This window comes from Anolis carolinensis, chromosome 6 (genome assembly GCF_035594765.1).
Source record: "Anolis carolinensis isolate JA03-04 chromosome 6, rAnoCar3.1.pri, whole genome shotgun sequence".
In the NCBI taxonomy this organism is placed as follows: Eukaryota; Metazoa; Chordata; class Lepidosauria; order Squamata; family Dactyloidae; genus Anolis; species Anolis carolinensis.
In genome coordinates, this window is record NC_085846.1 from 28,516,666 (window position 1) to 28,542,825 (window position 26,160).

The 26,160-nt window shown below is 40.1% G+C and overlaps 1 protein-coding gene across 7 annotated transcripts in view; it reads left to right on the forward strand.

Moving 5' to 3' along the window:
* The window catches only part of arhgap23 (Rho GTPase activating protein 23), a 224,433-nt gene that overhangs the window by 112,862 nt on the left and 85,411 nt on the right, over window positions 1-26,160 (forward strand). For all 7 annotated transcript variants that reach the window (XR_010007237.1, XM_062984338.1, XM_062984339.1 and 4 more), the window contains exon 2: window positions 23,139-23,318. Coding sequence is in view for 6 of the 7 variants with exons in the window: in XM_062984338.1 (XP_062840408.1) it covers window positions 23,139-23,318 (180 nt within the window). In the remaining variant the exon portion in view is untranslated. The remainder of the gene's footprint in view (window positions 1-23,138; window positions 23,319-26,160) is intronic.

The window sequence follows — 26,160 nt, forward strand, 5'->3', positions numbered from 1 at the left end:
GTAGGTGGAATGATCAAGGTGGATTACTTGGAAGAATGGGTGCCTTTAGGGTACCAAGCCAGCAAAGTGAACAGGCAGTTCACTGAGATCTTAGCAGCAGTTTGAAAATGTATGTGGCAATTCAGTTTTTGGATGTTACAAAAAAAAAAAAAAAAAAAACCCTGAACATACCATAGTGACTGGAATTTCAAATAAAATAGTATTACTCCTATTTATCAATTGTTTTAAAATCTGTCAATTGACTACTACAATGACTTCTGTGTTTTAAGAGCAGTGAATTGATTGTTACATAGCACCATCTATGTACACAGTCCTTTATCAAGAATTAGGGGTCAGATCCCTACGGTAATGACCTGACAATTGATGGACTCAAATTACAGAGGAAGAACTTGGAAGTAGAGACAAGAGTAAGATGGCAATAATATATTAAACATCTTACAAGTGGTTTTGTTTGGAAGATTGATACAAGAGCCGTCTATGGCAAAGAGAATTTAGTTTGAGACCGCCAACCAACTTTCACCAAACCCGACATGTGTTGGATTACAATCCCTGTTATTCCAGATTATATGGCTTGCTGAACCAAAGCTCCAGAATCCTTTTATTTTCAGGTGCTACAGTCCATCATAGATCACCTGTCAAGTATTGTATTTTGCCATTTGTAGGGCTGTATTTGTTAGAGCACTTCTCTCCCTCTATGTTGCTCACTTAGTCTTTCTCTAGCTCTTTCCTCTTCCCAGTCATCTGTTAAGGGAGGAATAGTTCCCACTTTCCAGGGGTCTGACCCCTTTTTATGAGCAGTGTCAAGGACTAAACCTGGGAACACTAAGGTCCATAGTTTTTCCCCCCCACAGAGTCTAGCAACTTCTTAAAAAGTATATTTCCATTTTTCTCCTACAGGAAGGATCATGTGCCATAGATAGATATCTAAGAATTCTCATTGACATGGCTTTTTAGACAGAAGGTTGTCTCTGGGTAAATGGGTCATCCTTGCAAGAGCCCCTGATTGAATTTACATTTGAATGAATACTTCAGGAGTTAGGGGTACACATCTTTCTTTTTAACAAGGGGGCTGTTCTCTTTCCTTTTTATAGCACACTTAATTAGCTTGTTTGGGATTCATGAGTGGCAATACTCCATTTATGGCCAGTGTTGATCACCACTCCCCTTACCCACAAGTAGCCACATTTTACATTGCTACAGAGTGGTTAACATAAATTACCATAGGTTCTTTGTGGGGGGAATAACCACTGTGACTGGGGAGTGGCGACTGGCGCCACGTATACAGTGAGCCGGATAGACTTTCAAGTAGTGTGGAGTCTATTGTCATTACTCAGACGTAGTACTCAGTGTGTCAGCAGCAACAACAAAGCAGTCGCTTTTCATTTTTATTTCTGAAGTGCTTGAGACAATTCCTCCAGGTGATCATTTAAGCATTTAAGCTTGTGGGTATGTCTGTGTTCAGGTGTGTATGTTTCCCCTCACTCCCACTACATGTGTATAAGTAGGCAGGCAGGTTCTTTTGGAGTGGCAGGCAGGATAATGTATTAGGGGAAGTTAGGAGGGCAGGGCCTCAATGAAAGTCAAGGACTTATTTGTGCTGGGATACATAATGTGAAGAGCTGTGACAAATCTAATCTTCATGTGCTGGAGCCTGGCTGAGGAGGATGAGAAAGACTACTGGATCTCTGTGTTAGTCATGGAAGAAGGGCCATCTCTCTTCTGGACTGAGTTTTCTGTTTCAGTTCCACCCATTCACTCTCTTGCTTGCATAGAACTCCTTGCAACTGTGCTTATATGCAAGACTAATTTGGTTTTTAGAAACAGAGCTTGGAAACATCACGTTTTTGGCTTATTGTTCCCATAATCCCCTAGTTAGACTGGACATTATCCATAATGGCTAAATCATTGTGGGAGCTTAAAGACAAAGACACCTTAAGCTCTGATGAAAAGCATGTTTATTGTGGTGCATACTTCAGAGGGCCTCTTATTGAATGACTCTCTTCCCCCAATACTCTGGGAAATATCTGAATGCTTATCGATTGCAACCTGTCAAGAAATTTTTGTGAGCTTTCTTCAACATATGCCTACATAGAATGAATATAAAAAGCTTTGTGTGTGTGTGTTATTTTTCCTTTGCTCCCCTACCCTTTGTTGGTTCCTCTGGTCAGATTTAAAACTGGGGCAGAGATCTATCCATCTCTCTTCCATTAACTCCTGGACCAGGCAATACACTATGATGTACGCACACAAATCAATAACAGATTATTACTGTTACTCTGGATGATACAGATGTGCAGTTAAAAGCCTAATTACGAAATGGCATTTAGTTTTTGGACTGGTGTGAAAGGAGGAGAGCTGTGTGGGCTCAGAAATCCTATACATTTTGTTCTGCATCTGTACTTCCTCTGCAAATCTTTTGTTTCCTGTTGTCTGGAGCGTCTGCCATTCAGTATGAATGAATGAACAAGAGGCTGCCCGTGCAAAAAAGTTTTAATCTGCGTGCTTGGCTTGCAGCGCATCCGCCGTCTCTTTCCGAGGGCCGCCGGGTCGGTTGACAATGGGAAGCAAACTGCAGAGCAGACAAAACCCACATGGAGAATGACCTCGGGGCCAGGAACAGAAAGAGAACATTGGAAAGCAGGCTCAGGGAGGGTTAGATATATTTTATTTTATATTTGTCTATGTTTTTGAGCCCAGGGATCTGCCAGCTTAAGAGCAAGGGGGGGGGGGGGGGAGTCAGCGCAGGCTGCCTTCTCAGAAAGCCAATTTAGGACATATCTGTTAAAAATTGGGTGTCATTCGCAGGAGGTGAGAGTATACAAATGCAATCCAGGCCACTTGAGTCTGTCTCCCTTGGATTTTTGAACTGATTAACCTGATTTAGTAGGTTTTTATTTTAAATAGCAAAATTGGCCATTTTCATGCCTTTGAGAATCATGTTCTTGTTCACCATCCTCCCTGACCGCTTTGCAAGAGAATCTTCTTTTTCTATCTCTCCAATGCCTGTCTTCTTCCTATGTGCCTCTTTTCAGTCAGTCAATTGGCATTAATTTAGGACTTGGCAAAGAGAGCAAATTCCAAAGCGCTAATGAACAAACTTCTAAGAACAAATAATGCAGGGTTTGGGGGCCTTCTGTGGATGAGACTGGAGAAGAAGAATGCATTTAGCGGTGTCCGTCCTGAAATTTTGAGATTCTTGAGATACAGCATCACTTTCAATGTGTTGTCGAAGGCTTTCATGGCCAGAATCACTGGGTTGCTGTGAGTTTTCCGGGCTGTATGGTCATGTTCCATAAGCATTTTCTCTTGACGTTTCGCCTGCATCTATGGCAGGCATCCTCAAAGGTATGTACCTCTCAGAATTTCTGCCATAGATGCAGGCGAAACGTCAGGAGAAAATGCTTATGGAACATGGCCATACAGCCCGGAAAACTCACAGCAACCCAGCATCACTTTCCTTTGCAACATTGTCCAGTGCTCGAATCCCTTTTGTCATTCTCATATTTCAATGAGATGCAGGTTATGTATATAAATGCTCTGTAGACAGGCATAATTTGTGCGACATGTGTGCTGTCTCCTATACCAATGGAATGACATACATATTTTAGCTATTTATTTGCTTAAGGTATGGGTTTCATGAATTGTCAAGATTTAGGTGTGACCAGGATGGACTGCAGAGCTTTAGAGGATGGTAGGTTCTGCGCAATGTTTACCAAAAAGTTGCATGGAAAGTAAAAGCAGTGCTTTAGTATGCCTGATCACATTGCAGGGAATGTTGGGAACATCTCTTGGATTTCTTGCTTCTCTTCTTAATTGATATGTCCTACATTGAAGTTAAGCCTTCCAGTTTTGTCTTAGATAACATGGAGGATCAAGTGACTCTCAGATTGCACAGTATCCCCTTGGCCCCGGGGTCTAGTTCTCACTTGAAATAGCAAATGTATTTATTTCCAACATTTATATGCTGCCCTTCTCACCCCAAGGGACTCGCCTGGTTTGTAGATTGTATAATTTCAAGGTAGAAATTTTGAGTTTACATAGTCAAAGGGCCCACAACACACATGTAAATGTGCATAAAATGCTCTGAGATAAAATAGTTCCATATCTAGGAGAAAGGAAGGTTAGAATCCTTTTCTGCCTGATTTGCTAGTTTTCTGTGTGCATGGTGAAAGTGATAGGTTGTATAGAGGGGATTAGATTATCCAAGTTCCACTTGTAGTGGGGTAGTTCAGGAAAAGCAAACAAGGATATTTTTGTTATTGCCTTTCATGGCAGATATCGGGGTGTACAGAAAAATATAACTAGAACCTGATATAATCAAAAACTCATGAACAGTTGGTATGTCACATCTTTTTTGATGACACAAAACATGCAGAAAACACAAAACATCCATGATTCATGCACAAAACATCCATGATTCATTATGTAACACAATGTAAATCATACACATTTGCACATCCTTGCCTTGATTTCCTTATTGTTCTATTTGGCAATTTATATGAGTGCTGGGTAGCTTAATTTTAATTAAGAACATATCCAAATACAAGTCCAGTATTTATTTGGTGACTCGAGTCAACATAGGAAAAAGACAGTGCAAGTGAAGTACTCTTAGCTTCGCTACAAAAAATCCAGTGGAATCTTGAGTTTCTTGCAAGCATCAACTTAGTATTGACTAACCTAGGTAATCTCCATTGTTATCTGAAGGGATATAAGCATGACTTTTTGGACTTCAGCTGTTAGAATTACCAAGATGTATAGCTGGCTAAACTGTCTTGAAATTATTAGGAGTTGTAGCCATACTGTCTAGGGGTTTCTGGTAGGCATAGCCATACTGGCTAGAGCATTAAGGGGAATGCCAAGAATTAGATGTTGCTTTTTATACTGTATTTCCAAGCTCTGTTTATATCTAATTACTGCTTGGGTATAACAGAGAGGATTCTTCTCCGCAGTAATCTCTGAGGTGAGATCAGAACCCTTGCAGATCAGAGTGGAGGTATCCCACCTTACCCTTAACATAAATCTAACCTAAATTGATTCAAAATAGTATGGAAAGGGATCTTGTAACACCTTAGAAACAGAGAATAAAGTTGCTAACATACGTATTTGTAGACTGAGCCTACTTCCTAACATTTAGTCTCTAAAAATCTGTGTCCAATTTCTTTCTCAGTATGCCCTTCCAGACAGGCCCTATATCCCAGGAACTGAACCCAGGTTTTCTGTTTATCCCAGGTTATCTGGTAGTGCAGATTCATATAATCCAGTTTAAAGCAGAAAACCTGGGATCAGATCCTGGGATATAGGGCCTGTCTGGAAGGGCCCTCAGTTAGCCTATAAGATGCTACAAGATCCCTTTGCATGCCTGTATTCCAGAATAATGCCTTTGAGTGTACACTTACTTTTAGCAACATGCCATGTATTACTTCATGAGTAGGCCATGATCTTCTTTCTCAGAAGATTAAAGAGCATTTCTATACAGGATGAAAAAGCAAAATAGAAGGGCTTGTTGAGCAAGGAGCCAGTGTGATGTGGTGGTATGAGTGGTGGAATAGGACTCTCAAAGACCAGGATTTGAATCGCAATTCAAACACGCAAACCTGCTGTGCGATCTTGTGTAAGTCATAGTCTTTCTGCCTCAGAGGAGGACAATGGCAAACCATTGAATAAATCCCTGAATATATCACACAAACAAATTTTTACGGCTAGAGTCACCATGACTTGGATTCAGTTTGAAGACACATAACAGTAAAGTAGCTCATAAGTTATCTAAACAGGATGAGAATCTGTAACAGGGAAATAGACTCCAGCCTGCTGCAGAAACTTTTACTCCAGATCTACAAAGGAACAACATCAGTATACTGGAGGTACTTTAGCAATTCAAAAAACTGCATTTTAACCGGAGAGATGGAACTCACATTGGACTGGCAGAAAGATAGCAAAAGGTTTAAAACACCAAGATGGATATGAAAAGGGTAAATAAACAATTTATGTATTATGTTGAGCCAGGAGAACAGAAATTGAAGGAGAACTTAAGAGCAGCTTTATATTCTTTAAAAGCCACAAAGGAGTCTGAAAACAATTACTCTCTCTTACCCCTGAGGACACTGGAAGAAAAGAACAATAATGTATAACACAGTGAGGTAAATCTGGGTTAAACAGAATGTAGTCTTTTTTATACTAGATGTTTTGATGTGGCGGCTTTCGGTTCAGTGTCAGAGGTGGGCAGTAATAGTTTACCTCTTGCTGTTATTGTCTAGCATTTTATGTGTGGTACCTGTAATACAGCCGCAAGCTTACCTCCCCATTGGTTGACATTCTGTGCTCCTAACATTCTAAGTATTTAGTGGTAAGAATTGGAACAGTAGAGGAAGATTTACAATCAATTGTAGTTACAAGGAAAAGAACATCCAAATGTTGATTAGCAAGAAGAAGGGCACATTTACAAGAGCAGGAAACCTGGAAGATAGTGTAGATTACAGTGCTCCACACAAGGCAGCTGTCACTGCAGCTGTGGTGGTGGGCTGAAATTCTGACCATCTAGCAGGTCTGAACTTGGTTTGTCCCCACTGGATGGTCACCAGAGCCGGTCCAACAATGAGGCGAATTAAGCAGTCGCTTGGGGCGCAAAACATATGGGGGCGCAGTCGGGACTGCTTTTTCTATTGATTTGTTGTAAAACATGATGTTTTGGTGCTTAATTTGTAAAATCATAATGTAATTTGATGTTTAATAGGCTTTTCCTTAATCCCTCCTTATTATCCAACATTTTCACTTATCCAACACTTTTATTTTTCAGTGATTGGTTTGGGGGGGGGCGCCAAAATTCTGTTCGACTACACTTGAAAATTACCTTGGACCAGCTCTGATGGTCACCCTTACCTTAATGGCCCTGTCACCATTGCTGCAGTGGCCACAGACTTCCAAAGTTCTCCTGGCCATCTTTGGGTGCCATTGCTGATGTTTGCTAGGGCATTCATGTGTCTTGGACAGGGGAGTAGGGAAAGGAGTGAGGAGATAGTACCTTCCCCATGTCACTGAGGTGTGGAGCCTGGAAAAGCAGGGTGGCTGATTCAGAACTGCTCCAATTGTTTACATGTTCTTGAAATGCAGGATTGCTTTGGGGAAACTCCAAAGCATTACCCGACTTTGGCTAACATGGAGCAAAAATTCATTAATTGATCTTGTCCTGTGTTGGAGTCAAAAAAGGCCCAAGCATGAGAGAGCAGCTCAGCTTGCTATCAAAGTCACCAATCCAAATGCCAGACTGCGCAGCGAAGAAAATGAATAAATAGTTGTTTTTATACAACTTTATTTAATAAAGGTATCAAAAACTAAAAAAAAAAAAGGCCCAAGTATCATGTCGATGCCAAGAGTCATGTGGATGACATGAGGCTGGTTCTTGTCCACCCCACTTTATAGTGCCCATGTGGATATACCTGAAACCTCATTCTGGATCTAGGGATAGGAAGGTTCTGTGTTATGTTACAAGAAGCAAAGCCTATTTAAGTATACTGCTCAAATCAGGTTTATGAGCAAATGAGGTGTGGTTTTCAAATGTCACTGTTAGTTTTGTTCTCTCTTCCTTTAACTTGATATTGCTTACCTCCTTGGGTGAATTGTTTCTACATTATTCAGATTTCTCTTTCACCATATTGATAAAACTCAGGGCACTTTAATGTGGGGGCAGTTTAAAGTGGAGGGCAAAACGTATGTTGTTGCTCATTTCAGGATGTAGGTCACCATCAAACATATGTAGAGGGCTGGGGTAGGTGATCGCTAGCAGTTGTGATTGATAGAAATGAGCAGCTTGTTAAATTCCTTTCAATTGTTTACATTTATGCACTATCTTTTGCTCTCCCCACCTTATTTTTATTCAGGTCAGGCTTTAAACCAGAAATAAACTAGACTAAATGTGTGTGGGGGGAATGGGGAAGGGAAAATCCTTGTCTCCTGTTGCTTCCATACTTAAAAAATTTCTCTAAAGCTGCTTTTTTGATAGCCAAGCTTATTTCTGTTCCCAAATGTATCCAGAATATTTTCTTGAGGAAAGGGTTTTGGGTACAAAGTATTGCTAGGTATTGCTATTTGCCATTGAATTTGCTATCTGTCCCATTACTTTGATGATGTTTAGAAACTTTGAATACAGTTTTTTTGAAAGCTCAGCATGTAATTTGGTCCTTAGAAGCACTAGAAAGGTACCTCTTTATGAAGATGTAAAAGAAGCTGTGTTTGGCATATCTCTCAGCCTTTCTGCAGACTAGACACCTTGGTTAATCCGGGCTCCATGTTTACATTCCCTATTGCTTCATCATCCTTTCATCTTAATTTACCTATCTCGGCTTGCTATAAGAATCCATGTCTTATCTCCTCTTCTTAGGGCAGTCACATTTTAATACCTCCCTGGACAGCTTTACATGTTCTCAGAACTGCACTTTTCTTTTTTCAGATGCCAACTTTGTTTCCCTGCCTCTCACTTTGTGCCGGTGGGATTGGCAACAAAGCCTGGGCGGGGGGGGGGGGGGGGGGATAGCATTATGCCCCATGCACCTATCCCGTTGCACAGATGTCTGTATTTGTGACATGCCTTCAAATTACCCATCAACTTATGAATGTCTTAGGTCTTAGGTAAGGTGGTTTAGCCAGTTCGTTCCTTCGAAATACAGTCTACAATATGTAGTATTCATTGGCAACTTCCTACCCAGGTGCCAATAAGGCTGACCCTACTTAGCTTCTAAGATCAGCCAAGATTTTACACCCATTTCTCCTATTCCAGTGTAGTTTTACTGGGACAGTTTTTGGCGTCCTTTAGGCTGAGCAGACCAGCTGATGTGGCACAAATGGCAACCGCCTTGGGGGCTGCTTCCTTGCAGACTGAATTGACTGTTGTGGTAAAATATAGCATGTTGTAATTACCCAGGGTCCCCAAACCTGCCATTTTCTCCATTCTTAATTGGGCCCCAGGAATGATAAACATCAGGCCTTTTACAGTTTCCATGGGCTGTGAGGCGCTGACTGCCGCCGTTACTTTTTTTGACTGGGTGAAAGCTCCAGGTGGCTGGCTTGCATTTCCCACTCTGGGGCTGTTTTCACAAGTGATACTTAAATATATGTAATATTTATATGTACATTTTTCAGTGCCTGTAATTCAAATGTGAAATATGTAATGGCTAGAATTTTCACTTGGTCTAAAAATGGTTCCCCCCTTCCCCTTTCTGTCCTGCAGTAACACTGGTTTTTAAGTGCCACCTCCTAAATTCAGGGTGGATTTGTTTTTATTGCTTGGCACAGAGCTCCTACTGAAAACTGAAAGTATCTTATCCAGTCCCTGCTGCCAATATATTTATATGTACTGTAAGGTATTCCTATATAGCTGGCACTCCAGAGATGGTGCACCCATGAATTCAACCATCCACCACTTGAAGGTATTTCCCCAAATTTCAAAACACAAACCTTGCCTAGCACCATTGTATATAATGGGGATTTAGCATCTACAAATCTTGGAATCCATGGACGAACTAAACCCTGACAGATAACAAGTGCTTCCTCTCCTTTTGATATCATCAGGTATATGTTAGTTTGCCTTTAATAGAATATTCTTAGTGGCACAATAATTGTTGGCCTGATGGCATTGCAACACAGACGGACAAAAATGTTGATGCTGCTATAAAATGTTTCTTATGAAGATGCCCTTATCTGTCCCATTTGTGAGTCCAGCATATTATCCACTAGACCATTTTACAGTGCTAATATTCAGTTGGGGAGGGGATGGACAAGTGGATTGTATTATTTTGGCAAAGAAGGTGGTTTGCAGAAGCAGGGAGACAGGGAAACTGGGTACGAAGTGTACAGGAGCTAGGGATAAAACATATCAGAGAGAGTGTTCACAAAGGAGAACAGTGCAATGTAAACAGTGGGCAGAGATGCCCAGGGGCTCAAAAAGGTGGTTAGATGACTATGGAAGAGGAGAAAGGAAACTAAAGAAAGGAAGGACATTGGGGAAAAAGAAGCAATAAATGGAAAAAATTAACTTTTGCAGACTACAATTCCCAGAATTCCCCAGTCAGCATATTCATTGGGGTTTTGAGAGTTGTGGTTTAATAAGGAATATTTATTTCTAAGTAGAGACAAAGGAAAAGGTGGATTCTATAGAATGGAAATGCGGTTTTAAAAGACTTGGTTAAGGCTGTGTGACAGAAAGGAAACTTGAAAAGGAAGCAAAGAGGGGTGCTGGTGTGGTTGTATGTATCTACTTATTTATTTAGCAGTAATTTGAAAATGCTAGTTATGTTTTTTTCTAGCCTCATGGCATAATTATGTAAATAGGCAGGGTATAAATTATTAAATAATAGGAACGTGTGTGTACCTTGCGTCCCCTCTAGGGAATGCAAGTTAGTTGTGAAGGCACCATCTGTAGTTTTCAGGAAGGGAACTGTTCATGTTTTCACCGAGGTTATTGCAACCAGAGCAGCTGGTTGTGTTTGGGTGGGAGGCTTCCCCCGGGGTGGAGTGAAGACACAGGGGAGGATTATGGAAAAGCAGAGAGTGGGGAGATCTTGAGTTGTCTGACATGGTGTTCCATTGTCTGGGGTGGGCTATGTGTGTGTATATGTGTGTGCCTATATCTGTATTCTCTGGCAGATTTGCCTTGGTTTTCTTCTATTACTGAAAAGCATTTCCTCTTCCCCTTTAGGCAGTCTATTGTGTGGGGGTGGGTGGGGGGTCTTCAGTCACAGATGTGGCCTGGTCACAAATCCTCCCCACATATTTCTATAGTTCATTAGAGGATGCTGTGCATTTGCCCAAATCATTGTGTATGCGTAGAAAGTGGTTTACATACCATCTTGAACCCTAAAGGATTGTTTCTGATGACGTGTTGTTTGATTCTCTTTATTTGTGCGAATAAAATCATCTCTTCCAGCTCGTTCACTCCTCCATTCCTTTTCCCTTTGTTTATTTCTTCCCTCCTTCTCTTTCTCTCTTTCCCCCCACCTCCCTGCTGTTCTCTCATTGATCAATTATTCGCTGCACAGATTCTTTGGCCTGCGGTGCAGCAGCAAAACTACACCCCACCACTCTGGTTTACCATATCGCAGCTGACCTCCCATAACCCTTCGCTCAGCGGCTCCCTGCCTGTTGGCTGTTGTGAGAAGGAAGATTGGGTTGGAGGGGGAAAACATTGCCTGTGCAGTGGTATTGTTGCCCTCTTTTCTTCTCCCTGTGCTTAAAAGGTTGTGACTTTGGAACGATATCTCTTTGTGAGCTGGCGACTGCATCAACTTCCCTTGTTTCTTGTTTCCCTTTGACTCTTGTTTTCTCTACCTATGGTATGCACACACTAAATTCTCTCTCTCCATATCCATCTGTATTCCTTCTGCATTCTCTCTATCCCCTGATGCTCTTTTGGGATGAAACAAAGTAATAGTTATGCCGATATATTCCAAAACACAGTCAGAACATGGTGCATGGGTATTTTTCTTTATCCAGAGCTCTGAGGAAACAGTTGTTTCTCAAGTAGCTTAACATGATCTGGTTTCCTTAGTAGAATCTTGGAAACACAGAATGATAGAGTTGGAAGGGACCGTAAGGGCTATCCTGCCATGCTGGAATACACACTTCCAAAAGATAACCATCCAACCTGTGTTTAAAGACCTCCAAAGAAAGAAATGTTATCACCCTCCAAGGCAGTCTGCTCCACTGTCAAGCAGCTCATACAGTCAAGCAGTTCTTCCTAACATTTACATGGAGTACCATGGAAATAATGGTAATAACAAGAAATTCTTGATAGGATTCACAGTTTGGTTATGCTGGTTTGTGATGACAACTACTGTACAGTATATAATGTTCATTTCTTTTGTTCAACAATGAATGTGAATTTTTCTTCATGAAAAAATAAGACATCCCCTGAAAATAAGACCTAGCGCATCTTTGGGAGCAAAAATTAATATAAGACACTGTCTTATTTTCGGGGAAACACGGTAGGGGTCGGTAACTTGCTGCCCTCTAAAGTTTTAGCTCATAAATCTTATCCAACTCATCCAGCATGGCTCATTATAGAGGATGGTATGTCCTCCTCAAAAACGGTAGTTCTGGTCTAGTTCTTAACCTCAGACCTAATTCCAAATGAAACATTGGGAGTTCCCTTCATTGTGGACATTCATATATGCCATTGAGCTTGGTCTTCAAGTCAAAGCCAAAAATGAAAGTACTGTAAGTCTTAACATTCACATATTGTCTGGCAAATTATAATCCTGAAAACAGTCAAATAACACAAAATCCACAATGTGTGATGCCTTTCTGTGGCCAACTCCCAAGCATAAAGTATATCATGCAAGCTTTCAGAGCTTCACTGACTTTTTCATCAAAGATGTGAAAAATCTTGCAGGATGAAGGCTGACATTCTATCCAAGATGTTTTATGTGAATATAGCATCGAGGCATGGTATTTCAGTGCTGGCAGAGGCCACTCCCATTCTTGGCCCCAAACAGTCAATTGCCTGTGTACTCATGTATCTAAATGTGTCAGCAACTGAATGTTAAAAGATAGAACCACACCTGTGTGAGACCTGTTTTGGAGGAAATTTTCACATTGTGCTTTATAAGATGAAGAGCACTGTGTGTTGTTGACAGGACTGAGGGTGAAGGAGAGGCCACCGGGATTAAAAATTGAACCAGAAACAGAGCTCAGGAAGAAAATAAATACACCTTTGGGCATTTTCACCCATTGAGTCATAATTCAGTAGTGGCAAATAAAGAGGGGAGAGCTTTGAAGTCATTCCTTTGGACTACAAGTCCCACAGTGACCAGTGGCCATTCTGGCTGGGTTTATCTGTAAAGAAGAACCTTTTATATGTAAACTGGCTCTTCTCATCATAAGCTCTGTGTCAGCAAGTGTTGCTGGTAAGAGATATCACAGTAGAGGGAGAGTGAATGGTGATGCATATAGCCTGGCCACGTTTACCGCCATTGGTTGATGAGTGTTGTTTTAATTGAGTTTTAAGTTGTTGTTCTGCCTATATGTTTTATTCAACTGTATTTTTGAATTGTGTTTTATTTTATGTTCTGTTGGCACTTTGTGACATTGTGTGAGCTGCCCCAAGTCCCTTCGGGGAACTGGTGGTGAAATACAATAATAATAATGTTGTTGTTATTATTACTCTCTCTTCCATTACATGATCACATGTACATGGAGGAGAACATTCAAATCCAAAATACCATGTTATCCAGTGAAACCATGTTATCAAAGGAAGGCAACAGGTAGAGAAGTGAACAGAGTAAGAAAGACCTGGGGAAAGAAGATACAGTTTGAGCATTTCTTATCTGGAAATCCCAAATGCTCCAAACCTAAGATTGTCCACATGGGTGGTGAAATGACACTTTTGCTTTCTGATGGTTTGATGCATACAAACTTTGCTTCAAGGGCAAAATTAAGAAAAATATTATATATAAAATTACTGTCAGACTATGTGTGTATATGAAACAAATGAATTTTGTGTTTAGACTTGGGTTTCTCCAAGATACCTCGTGATGTATCTGCAAATATCCAAAATTTGAAAGAAAAAAAATGAAATCAAAACACTTCCGATAAAGGATATTCAACCTGTACAAGGAAATCATGGAGCTGAGAAAGATATAGCTGTCGGGAAAGCTTTGAATAACCAGCAGCAGTACAGTTGTATTGCATTTAATCTTGATCCAAAATGTAATTCATGGAATACAATTGTAGAAAAAAATCTGCAAAAATAGCTATGTTTTAAAATTGGCCTTATTTTTTTGGATAGTTAAATGATATTTTAAATTTTTGTAGTATATTTTGTTTATTTGTTTAATTTGTTTATTTTCTGTTTGTTTTCTTGAACCATTGCAAGCTACCTTGGGTTGTAGACTGAGAAAAAGTCAGGAATTAATACTAATTCTTGACAAGAACATCAGTATGAGCAGTAGAAGTAGTAATAGGATGCTGATTGTAAGCTCCATTTGCAAGAATTTAGTACCCTTAGACAGAGCTGTCAATTAAGTAATAATAATAATAATAATAATAATAATAATAATAATTTATTTATTTGACCAGTCATATGACCATTTCAAAATACAATACAAATAAACATGAGGCAAAAAGGAGGAGAAAGCTGCTGCTGATCTTCTGTTTACAGTTAGAATCTTACTTTCCTGATTCTTCTTTCAGGAAATGTGCTCTTTTCTTGATAGCTTTCAGGATAAAAAGGCTTTCTCTGATTATGGTGGATCTTTCTTGTCCTTGCAAGAGGAATGTCAGAAGATCATTTCTGTTGGGGGACCTGAAATTGGGTAGTAATGATGTAAATATCTGTATCGGAGTTCAATATATGCTGGACAGTCAATCAAAAAACGTTCGATTAAGTATATTTTATGGTACAGCTCCATGTCTTTAGGTCATAATTCCAAGGTTTAAAAATGCAGTGTCCTCTTTTTCTTCCCCACTATTTTATCATAATGTTTTGCAGATTGTATTGTGTAATGCAGTGTCACTGGGTTGTCCATTTCCCCTCCTTGCAGTATCGATTGCAGTTGATAACAGCTTGATAGTTGTGCCATGGCCAAAGTTGTGTAGTACAGTATTCAATTTATTGAAAAGAAAGAGGAAAAAGCAAGAGGAACTCTATATCCCTTCCATATAATATTGGGGAAAATCATAACTCCAGTGTCTGTATTGGCCTTATTTCTCAACTACTGATTCCAGATCTGGGCCCTGTTTTCCACTTGGCCCAGGGTGCTTGAGCAGCACCTGGTTTCTGTATCAGGTTCTTATTTACTATCTCTTACTATGTTTCCATGATTTTATAACGCTTGGTATTGTGAGAAATTAGAGGCAGCCCTCACCTCATGCTGCTTAGAGCACTGTGGTTTCCTTCCACTGTTGCCAAATAAGCCTGCTACAGCCCAGCGACCCAGTAGGCAGTCCAGCAATGTATTGGATTTGCCTTAACCTGAAACATGGATTTGGCCCTGCGTAGCTTAATGGTAGAACACATACCTTATATGCACAAAGTCCCCGGTGCAGCCCCCAGTGTTTTGAGCTAAAAAAAAAAAGAGGGGGCAATCACTTGAAGGATTTTAGTCTGGGACTCTGGTGACCAGTGTCTATCAATATTGGCAATCATGGACTGGATGGATATTTTAAAAAATATTTTAGTATCCAACACTCAGACTATTGTAGAGCATTTAAAAAAAAATCCTGCTCAGTACAGTAGAGTCTCACTCTTCCAAGCTAAACGGGCCGGCAGAAGCGTGGATAAGCGAATATCTTGAATTATAAGGAAGGATTAAGGAAAAGCCTATTACACATCAAATTAGGTTATGATTTTACAAATTAAGCACTAAAACATCATGTTATACAACAAATTTGACAAAAAAGCAATTCAATATGCACTAATGTTATGTTGTAATTGCTGTATTTACGAATTTACCACCAAAATATCATGTTATATTGAAAACATTGACTACAAAAATGCATTGGATAATCCAGAATCTTGGATAAGCGAGTCTTGGATAAGTGAGACTCTATTGTATTACCTACTCTAACAGTCATTGCTTTCCATAGTGAACCAGGAATCTGGGAAACCAGGGTTCAAATCCCAGCTTGGGTGACATTTTCTACACCTTAGATGAAGACTATAGCAAACCTCTTCCAAACAAATCTTGCCAAGAAAATCCTGTGATAGATTTGCCTTAGAGTTGCCATAAGTCAGGAATGACTTCAAGACACACAACATCAACAACAGCAAACTCTGATCAGACAGAAGGAAACATTCTGTGTATCCATATAGGTCTTGTTCCAGCCTTACACTGCTTTCTGTAAGTGAGGCATAATGAAGGCTATTATTATGCTAAACCAATGCATACACACCATCATCATCATTACCCAGAGAAAAAGGAGGAAAGGAAAGACATCAATATTCATAGTTTTTAGTTAGGCGAAAATGTTGATCCCAGCTTACAGAGGGGCCTGGGGCGGCTGGCATTGGTACGATACTGGGAGAGATTAATCTCGTGAATGCGAGGTAGCCTCATTAGCATCCTGCTCTGAACGTAGGGTGCCTTTGTGACCGAAAGATAAGGCTTGCGCGCGGTTGGACTATGAAGGGCCCTGAAGGAGTTGGGAGCTGATGGGCTTTGTGTCCCTGGATAAAAACAGCTTGTATCTTCATTAACTCTGGTGAGTCCCCCGTGGAGACTCTCTAGAGACAGAGGGGCTGGAGGGGATTAGGAATCTGCATTCTCCACCTGATCTGCCTTTCCAGACTAGTTTAGAATATTCATTTTAGAGATACGCCAGTTTAATTCTCCCAGGGCATTAAAAGCAGTCTGTGCTTGAGATCCCAGAGGGTGGTAGTGAGGACCCTGCTTTAAAGATATTTGGTATTGTGCACCTGCTCAACAGACAGATGTCAGCAACTCTAAGGCTGCATTGTGTGGTTTCAGTTTGGTGTGGGGATGGAAACTTCCAGTCCTTAAGCAGAGAAGTCTGATTCTGTTGTGTTCTTATAGCCATTTGTTTGATATCAGAGGTCTTTTGTGGGGTGCTCTTCATCTACTTCCAAGGAAACTGAAGTCTTCACATCAGGTCAGTGCCGAATCTTGCCACATTATTTCGCTGTACCCTGGACTGGAATATTGGCTAGCCATCTTCCTCTTCTCTCTGCATCAAACTCTCAGACTTGAGCAATTTTGATGGTGGAAAGAAAGGTAGAAGGAAAAAGAAAGGCAAAGGAAAGAAGAAAACTTTTAATCTCTGAGGAGGAAGCCTAACTTGTGTAGCCCTTAGTAGGTGTCAAGGAATATCAGAGGACCCAGCCATTTTGACCGATGTAAAGAGGTTTCTCTGGTTGTTAGATCTGTATTTATTTATTTTAGAGCATAGGATAAAGCAATGCCTGCCATTCTGCAGATCCTCTGTTCAAGACCCACTCTAGACCAGATTTGGGACATTGGCTTCTTCACTTTCCTATGACCTAACATAGTTTAGCCATCTCAATCTTGTTTCTGCACTATTACAGTCATTGCCCTGCCAATTAATCACCATATATGACTCATTCTCTGGATTCAGGAAGGAAACCAGGAGTTACATGCCCAGATTGTCATATGGAAATATAGCAAATAGATATGTGGTGGTTGATGGACTTTTAAAACATTTGTGTGCATGTGTGTGTATGTGTGTGGGGGGTGTCGTAGAGTTTTGAAAGGGCAGAATCATGATTTAGGCAATTTTTCAAAATAGGTTTTACAATTGTCTGGTTTTGGATGGGCGTAGTGCTGCATTTTGTCCCTGTCCATTATAAAAAGGAGAGGTCCATAAGAAGGCAAGGTGGAGTCTGACAACTGGCAGAGACCCCTCTCTTCCTGAGCAAGTAAGCCATAGCCCTCTCTTCTTCACATATTTCTGTTGTTTGAGAGTTCAGAAGGTACACTGAATTAAACATTGTGTGGGCAGGAGTCAATCTCTTATTTCTAGGTTGGAGCTTGATGGTTGGCCTCCGCAAAAGAGGCACAGAAGGACTGGAAAGATGGAAAGAACAAGGCCAATCCTTACACTTTGGAAATGTCAATGCAAGAAGAGAACAGCAGTCATAGCAGTTGTTCGTGCAGTTCTACAGACACACAATATGTCAACACAAGCATGGATACCCTTGGGGAACTCATATAATCTGAGAGTCAAAGAAAAGAACGTTGAGTTTGCCATTGTGTGAGAACAAGTGAAGATACTCATCCCTGTGAGACACTTGGGAGACCAGTGGGGATGGTGAAATGAATATTGTGTGGGTGAATGAGCAGCCAAAGGAGTCCGTCTTGTACGTGCTGAGTCTCCGTGGGGAGCATCTCCCTAGTGCACGCAAGCTCAGATAATGATTGTCATTACTGGGGAGTTTGTTGTCACACAAAACACATTTTCACCATCTTCAGAGATCTATACTATATTATATGTAGCATTTTGACACTTCAATGTCTCATAGTTTGTCCTTTTTAGAGGAGATGGCTACTAGAAAAATCAGCCATTAAGGCTCAGTGACAAAGAACAGAAAAATGTGTATTCTAAGGGCTACGACATAGAATTTAATGCTTTTTGTTCCAGTTTAGCCATTTCAAGCAGCTTGGGGTGGGGTGGGGAAAAGGTTTTTTTGGTTTTCATTTTATTTTGTTAGCAAATAGGATTAGATGAATCTGTTTTGCTTTCTCTAATTTTCATGTTTTGTCAAGCAGAAGTTGTTTTTTTTCTGTTCTGTGTCCAATATCAGTTCACATTTAAAAAGAAAATAAATACATGCATGACTATATATATGAAGTTTGTGCATGTTTTTGTACAGCTTCTCCAAATACAATTTATTGCAAGATATTCTTCTAATATATATTGTGCACTTCTTTTCATTTACACATTTGAGTGCTTGTTTTGATCAAAGGATGGGATCTCAACACTGGACATTGTGTGAAAATTGAAGGATAATTGCATCACATGCTACTTTGGGAAATGTCAACTGGGGCAGTTCACATTAAAGCACAAACCGAACAAATTTAGCAGGCGTTCCTATTGTGAATCCACCTGCAGAGGTCAAGGTCAGTGCTAAAATTATAGGACTGGCCCTCATAATTGTTGGAATGGCTCCCATAGCTGCTGTGTTGGGGCATAATTTGGCTGGCCCATTGGATCTCTCCATCACGTTCCTTTATGGCCTCTTGTCTCTAGCTCTTTATTGCTTTGTTTACTGAGACCATCAAACCAGATCCATTCATATTCAGTACTTGAATTATTGGAACATAAATCAATGCATGGAGAGTCTGTCATGCCCTCTATAGTCATTAAGTTCAGATGACTATATGGATATGGCTACAATTTTGCTAAATCTGAAAGCCGTCAAGGTGGGAATTCCATGTTAACACTTGAAAAAGTACCTGCCATACTGGCTAATTCTGCAGCCAGTTTGGCCAGCTGAAATTAGCAGTTCCCGAAGGGAATGCCTTCCAAGCCCTGGTCCATTCTATATGTTCTAGGGTAGCGTTCCCTGTATCCAATGGTGATATTAAATTATGACTTACTTGTGTAAAACAGCCATCACATCCTGGATGTGGAAGCCAGAGGTATTCCATGCTCTTGAAGGGAATGGATAGTCAAGGGTTTGAGGGGATGTGAGTCATAGGGTGAGTGTATGTGTGTGTAATGGATAGAGCACATCATGCTAGTGAAGTAACCCTTGCAACTCACAAAGGGCACTCGCATACAAAGCAGGAGGTGTAGGGTGCAGACTCAGTCCTGCTTTTATTTGGTCGATGCTTGCATTCATTGACATGGGGAGTGAGGAAAACATTCAAATAATCATGATGGAGAAGATCTTTTAGAGACCCACATCCAGTTACAGTAGTCTATACTACAGTGGTTCTCAGCCTGGGGTCCCCAGATGTTTTTGGCCTTCAATTCCCAGAAATCATAACAGCTGGTAAACTATCTGGGATTTCTGGGAGTTGTAGGCCAAAAACATTTGGGAACCCCAGGTTGAGAACCATTGCTATACCGGATTGTAATTACCATGAGACAATGTGAACATTTTAGGATTGTAAAAGATAAGGCAGATGAAGTACAGTGTGATCACTACATCTGTGAGAGTTCAGTACATGGATAAAAAAATCCCATAGATAGTCATATTATTAAGTGGTGGTGAACACCCATGATTCATGGACAACAGTCCGTGGTTGTGGGGAATCATACACCTCTGTTATGTGGATCCAGAAGGCCCACTGCATAGGACAGAAAGGGCTATCATTTTGCCTAGTAAAACATTCTGTAAGTAAAATTCAAAACCTGGAGGAGCAGAGATTTCTGGGAGTATTATTTTTATTTTTGCTCGACAGAGATGCAGTAAGAAATCCCTGTGGCTATGTAATTGCTAAGTGGTATTGCATAACAAGCCTGCTTGTTTGTTGCTTTGCCCGTTGGCAGTTCTTTGAAACATTCCTTTAGTTCATAGTTTTACCTGCTCCCACATTCAAAACATTATTTATGACAGTTCCTCCTACCTCTCCTGGATAGAAACGTGAAGGAAGAGATAAATTTGGGAACTACTGTCATTGATAGGTTGATGGATAACCTGCTTAAGTGATTAAAGGGTTTGAGTTCCTTTTGAAAAATTGTGTAGGGTTCCTGATCTTTCTTCTCATACCCTATGACTAGCCAGCCAAAAACATGGTTGAGTTAATTCAATATATCAGTATTCAGCACCTATTTCCCTACTGCCATCACAACCTCTTATGGTCAGCTTTCCCCCTTGTTTCCTTGACTCTTATTTCCCAACAAGCCATGACTCTGTTCCTGCATGAAGTCTCTCTTACGTCTGCATCCTGTGTCCTCACAGTTTCCTCTTCTCGTTCTGGGTTAAAATGATTAATTTTCCCCACTGAAGCTTAGCATTCTTCTGCTGATATCTTTTCAATCTATAGTTGGTAGAGAGTATCCCGAAAATTACATATATAAGCAAGAAACAAGGAGATGCTAAATTATGCTATTTTTAAAGGTCCAACATATTTTAGCCTAAATGGGGAAAGGCCTTCTTCAGGAGCATTCAACAGAAATCGTCGGAGTTGTAGAAAACATTCATGAAAAGGTTGGACCATTATGTCTTCAAAAATAATCTTTTTGTTTCCAGTCTGTATTTTGGAAATTACGGAGTTTTAAATCGTATATGTACTGGTTGTTTTAATTTGTATTCCTTGTATATTTTCTTTTAACTGGGTTCTGTGTTTTGTGTTCTTAACTGATAGCAATTTATTACAGTAGAGTCTCACTTATCCAACACTCGCTTATCCAACCTTCTGGATTATCCAACGCACTTTTGTAGTCAATGTTTTCAATACATCGTGATATTTTGGTGCTAAATTCGTAAATACAGTAATTACTACATAGTATTACTGTGTATTGAACTACTTTTTCTGTCAAATTTGTTGTATAACATGATGTTTTGCTGCTTAATTTGTAAAATCATAACCTAATTTAATGTTTAATAGGCTTTTCCTTAATCCCTCCTTATTATCCAACATATTCGCTTATCCAACATTCTGCTGGCCTGTTTACGTTGGATAAGCGAGACTCTACTGTATATGGTTTTAATAATAATAGCAGCTAGAACATATATTCACAAAATATTACAATCCTTGAGGAGATAAGAATCAGATAACTAGTCTCTTAACCTCTTCAGATTTTTTGTCATTCTTCAAAGCTGAGCTGTAAATATTGCATGATTCTATGATCACACCTGAAGCTAGATTGGAAGGAAGATGGGATATACATTTTATTTTAAAACCCAGGTATTACATTTTGGCGCTTAGTATCCTGAACATTTCAGGTTTTTCTATAAAAGAAGAAAGAGGTAGTTTTCTAGTCATTAAGACTACGAAGTGAGACTTTAATATATGAGGATGCCTTTAGATGAATTTCCAAATTGCAAATCATGTGCTGAAGAGGAATTTTGAGACTTCATTGTCCCTACCAAATAGGATGCTATGCTAGATAAGCTAATTATTGTGAATACACATAATTGTATTGCTTCTAGATTGGGTCGAAGGTATGTGTGTTTCAAGGAAGGGTTGTTGTTAGCTCCATTGCCTAAGAAAGACAAACTCAAACTACCAGATGACAGGGGATGCATCTGTACTGTACAACTAAGGCAGTTTGACACCTCTTTAATGATCATGGCTCAATGCTATGGAATCCCGGAATTGGTAGTTTGGTGAAGCAATAGCACTCTGACAAAGGAGGTTAAAAACGTTGTAAAACTACAAATCCCACGATTCTATAGCATCAGGCCATGGACATTAAAGTGGTGCCAAACTAACTGCATTAATTCTACAGTGTAGATGCACCTTGAGTTTGTCATTTTGTCTTAGTCTGGGAATTATACATGTGAAAAATCCATAAACGTAGACATGCATATAAGCCATCTTGTTCTGCTCCAAGCCAACTGCTTTGAGAATTTGCTGTAAGGTAGTGTGTAAGTATTGTGAGCACATAAATATTATGCTGATCACAGAATGCAGTTTTTCTTGGTGCCCGGCTTTGATTGTTTTCGCACAAACAATCTGCTAGCCTCAAATACATCATACTTTGAGGTCTTCCTTGCCGCACTGTAGTTCATTGCAAGGCTCAAAGCAATTGAAAGCCATCTGGTTTCGAGCTGGCGAGACGAAGAGGTGCATAATTCGCTTCTAAAGTATAGAGTGTCATGTTGCAAACCTCTGGCATCCCATGGGAGTCGGGCGGGAGCGAGATGGTGAGCCTTTAGATTACACGTTGGACTTGAACATTGCATGCCTATGGTTTACCAGTGGAATGTGGTTATAGGGGGAACTCTTACGTGGACTTGCCATATCAACATCTCGTATCTCCTGGTAGGAAGACTTTTACCGTAAGATCTGGAAACATAGTTTACTTGGAAAGACTGGATGGAAGTCTTCTTTGCTTCTTCCTACTGTTGAAACCTGCCTGGATTAAGTGGTAATAGAGCTCTTTGTTTTTAAGAAGTTATGTTGTGATGGAGATACTGGAAAAAAATTTCCATTTGGAACACTGTTTCCTTCTCACTGCTTTCAAAAAACGTATCTTTTCATACCCCCTAAGGCATCATATCTATGCCTTCATTCCTCCCATTCCATAGCATCCTCTCGCCACAGTCTGCTGGGGTTTTGTTCCTGGAATAGTGGGGAAGGGAGACTTCTGTGGTTTACAAAACAACCTTCAAGCAGAGATTTCTTGAAATTTCTTTCCATCCTACAGGGATTAGAACTTAAATTAACATGGTGATGTTGGGGATTAATATGAAATAGTAACTATGAATTCTGCCATGTTGGAATATTTGGAGAAAACAAGTGACTTAAAGCAAGGTTTTACTATTTTTTAGCATGTTCTCATGCAACAACTCTCAGGATTCTATAGCATTGAGCCACCCTTTCTCTCATCCACTCCCAGTCTCAGATAGGTTTGTTCAACTAATAGTAACCACTTCGTATTTCCAAAGTGCAGTGTCCTGTAGTATGTGTGTGAGAGTGATGGGGAAAGGGGATTTTCATTCTGCTCCAAATTCCATCTTAAATTAATATTTTCCTTCTCTCTTTTTTGTGTCTCAACAGCCAAAGCTGGGCCAGAGAGATGGTACGGCCACAAACGCCAATGCCCCACCTGCGGAGTCCTTTCCCTGGGTGGGGCCTAAAACAGTGGTGCTGCACAAGAACTCACAGGGGGGTTACGGCTTCACCCTCCGGCACTTCATTGTCTACCCCCCAGAGTCAGCGGTTCATTCCAACGTGAAGGTAATGTCTTTTTAGATTTGCGGAGTGAGTCTGTGTATTCTATAATATTCCAAGGCATTGCCTTGGAGGCATTTATGGTACCTTTGGAGAACCCAAGCTGGTTTCATTCTGATGAGTACGTGGATGAGGAGCTATTTGAAAATTCACCCAAGTCAATGGTGTCAAACTTGTGGCCCTCCAGGTGTTTTGAACTTCAACTCCGAGAATTCCTGGCCATTGGACAAGCTTGTTAGGGCTTCTGGGAGTTGGAGGTCCAAGCATATAGAGGGTCACAAGTTTTACACCTTTGGCTTAAGTGATGCCTTGATTTCCATCATAGATAAAGGCAGAATATATCCATAAATATTACGTAATAAATGTAGGAAGCTGACAAATACCAAATCAGAACATTGATCTATCTAGCCAAGTATTGTCAACACCTATGGCCAGATATTCTCCAGAAATCTAGTCTTTCCCAGCCATACTTGAAGATGCCAGGGATTGCACATGGGATCTTTGCTCTACTAGGCCCATGTCTCTATTACAGGTCTTTAGCAGAGTTAATGTGGATAGTTTTTAATGGCCTGACTGTTTTGTCCTTTGTTTTTAGTATTTTTCTGCTGTCACTCTCTTTGACCCACATGAACCTGCTGAATTCTTTGATATATATGGCAAATTCCACAGGTTTGCTGCAAGCTTCCCACGGCAAATCTAGTTGCTAAAGAATTTAACAGCTTTTAAAAAATTTATTACCTGCCAGCCTTTAGGGTATCCTCCTGCCTCCTTTTTCAGAGGAAATGTTTTATTGGCTTCTGTAGCTTTTCTAAATCTGATGTATTGTTAGTGATCTATAAGGCAATATAACTTGCAGAACTGTGGATTTTTTCTGTTGCCCCTGTACAATATAGAAGCAGTTTCCATTGGATTTGGAATTCTGTTGTATCTTGCCTAGGTTGGTCCATTGCATCTAATCTAATGCAGTCTCTGAAAGAAAGAGTTATGGTTTAGATTCTTTTCTACCATTCTAGATTGCTTCAACTTTAAAAAGACAGAAATTGGATTGGTGCAAAAAAACAAAAAACAAAAACAATTTACACTTTGTTAGGCATTTTGGACCTGGTACTGAGGAAAACCATTGTTCTCCACCCTGAAGTTAGTGATGTATCCTGAGAACAGAGAAGGTAACTGAGAGAGAGAGAGAGAAATGATTTTGTGTTGTCGAAGGCTTTCATATTATTAAATTTTAAAATATTTTTAAATAATTATAAATAATGGAGGGGCTTTTTTGATACACCCAGCAGTACATTGTCCACACACAAGGCTGTCCGCGAACTATATAGGGATTGTTGTGTGCCTTCAAACCATTTTCAACTTATAGAAACCTTAAGCTTAACCTATTGCTGGGTTTTCTTGGCAAGATTTGTTTCAGAAAATTTTCATGTCAGCCTGTGATTTTACTATGGTCATCCAGTGGGTTTCCATGGTCAAACAGGCATTTAAACTCTGGTGTCCAAAGTCATTGTCTAATTACCATTCTGACTCTTACAGCATGGCTAGGCTGTCTGAAATCAGGTGGAGCTTGATCTGTAATAATATAGCCTAACTTTGGGTTGCTTGCCTTTCCATCTTCTGATTGGCAGAAATCTGACACTGGATGTATTAAATGTACATACAGATTCATAAATTCTACTGGTTAATTTGCAAGGACATGTGCCTTGCAGGTACTATTTGCAATTTCGTATAAGTCCAGAAATTTTGGTCCCAAAATGGACCCCAAAATCCTGGGCTGACTTACACATGAGTTGGTGGAAGTACTGCATTTTAATTCTTATCAAAAAAGGAACCATTCCCTTCTCTGTGTAGAGTGACAAAAGGTGAGAACTTATTCCATCCTGGGAGAATCTAAAAGAAGCACTGATCCTCCTGTACTCTCTCTGTTGCTATAACACTTCTGGTGGGTAGTGTCTGAGTAGGAAAATGGGGTGCCCAGGGGTGACTGCCCCCTGAGATGGCACTGTCACTTTTGTCCAGTGGTAAGCCCTCTTGGCTTGAATGACTCCCTTTACTGGTTTCTTCCCCAATACATTGCATAGTCCGCATTTATACTGTAGTCCCTTCCTCATCCATTCAGATGGAATTTTGTAAATTCTTTGGCATCATTGTCCTTTGCTTTGTCCTTTACATCCTTTTTTTACATTCTCTTAAGTTTAACCTTGACTTACCCACAGGTTTTTTCAAAACCCATAATTTTGGCCTCAAAATGTTTCCCTCAACTTATACATGAGGTCAAGTATATACTGTAAGTTCTTTCGAGACACAGGCTGATTTTAAACTCTGAGTAAATGCAGACTTAATAGCAAAGCTGTGTGCTATGCCGAGTAGAGCAAGATGTGTGGATCTCTTTTATTGCATATCATTTGGCCCTTAAATGCAGGCAGAAGGGCTGGTGTCCAAGACTTTTAATAGACATGCTTTTATTTCTAACTAAGAAGATTTCTACCTCCCCGCACCCATAGAGAATATTCAGTTTTGAGCACACCCACAACTCAGAATGTGAATTACTCCACTGATTAAACTGCAAGGGTGTTGGTCTGCATGTTCTTTGGTGCTTGAAACCGTCTGGTTGATTTACCTGTTAGGTTTTCATTTGTTTTAAGGAGTATTTTTAGTTTGTTTTCAAAATTTTAATCTGTGTATGTCTTAAAAGGTTTTATCCATTGTACGTTGGTACGTTGGGTCTTGAGAGGCAATAGTTAGGTAGTGAATTAATTAATTAAAGGAAGCCATTGTGGAAGTAAAGGATTTTGGCTTCCACTTCCCTCAGGACTTCAGCTCATTTCATTTTTAAACACTAAGCTCAATT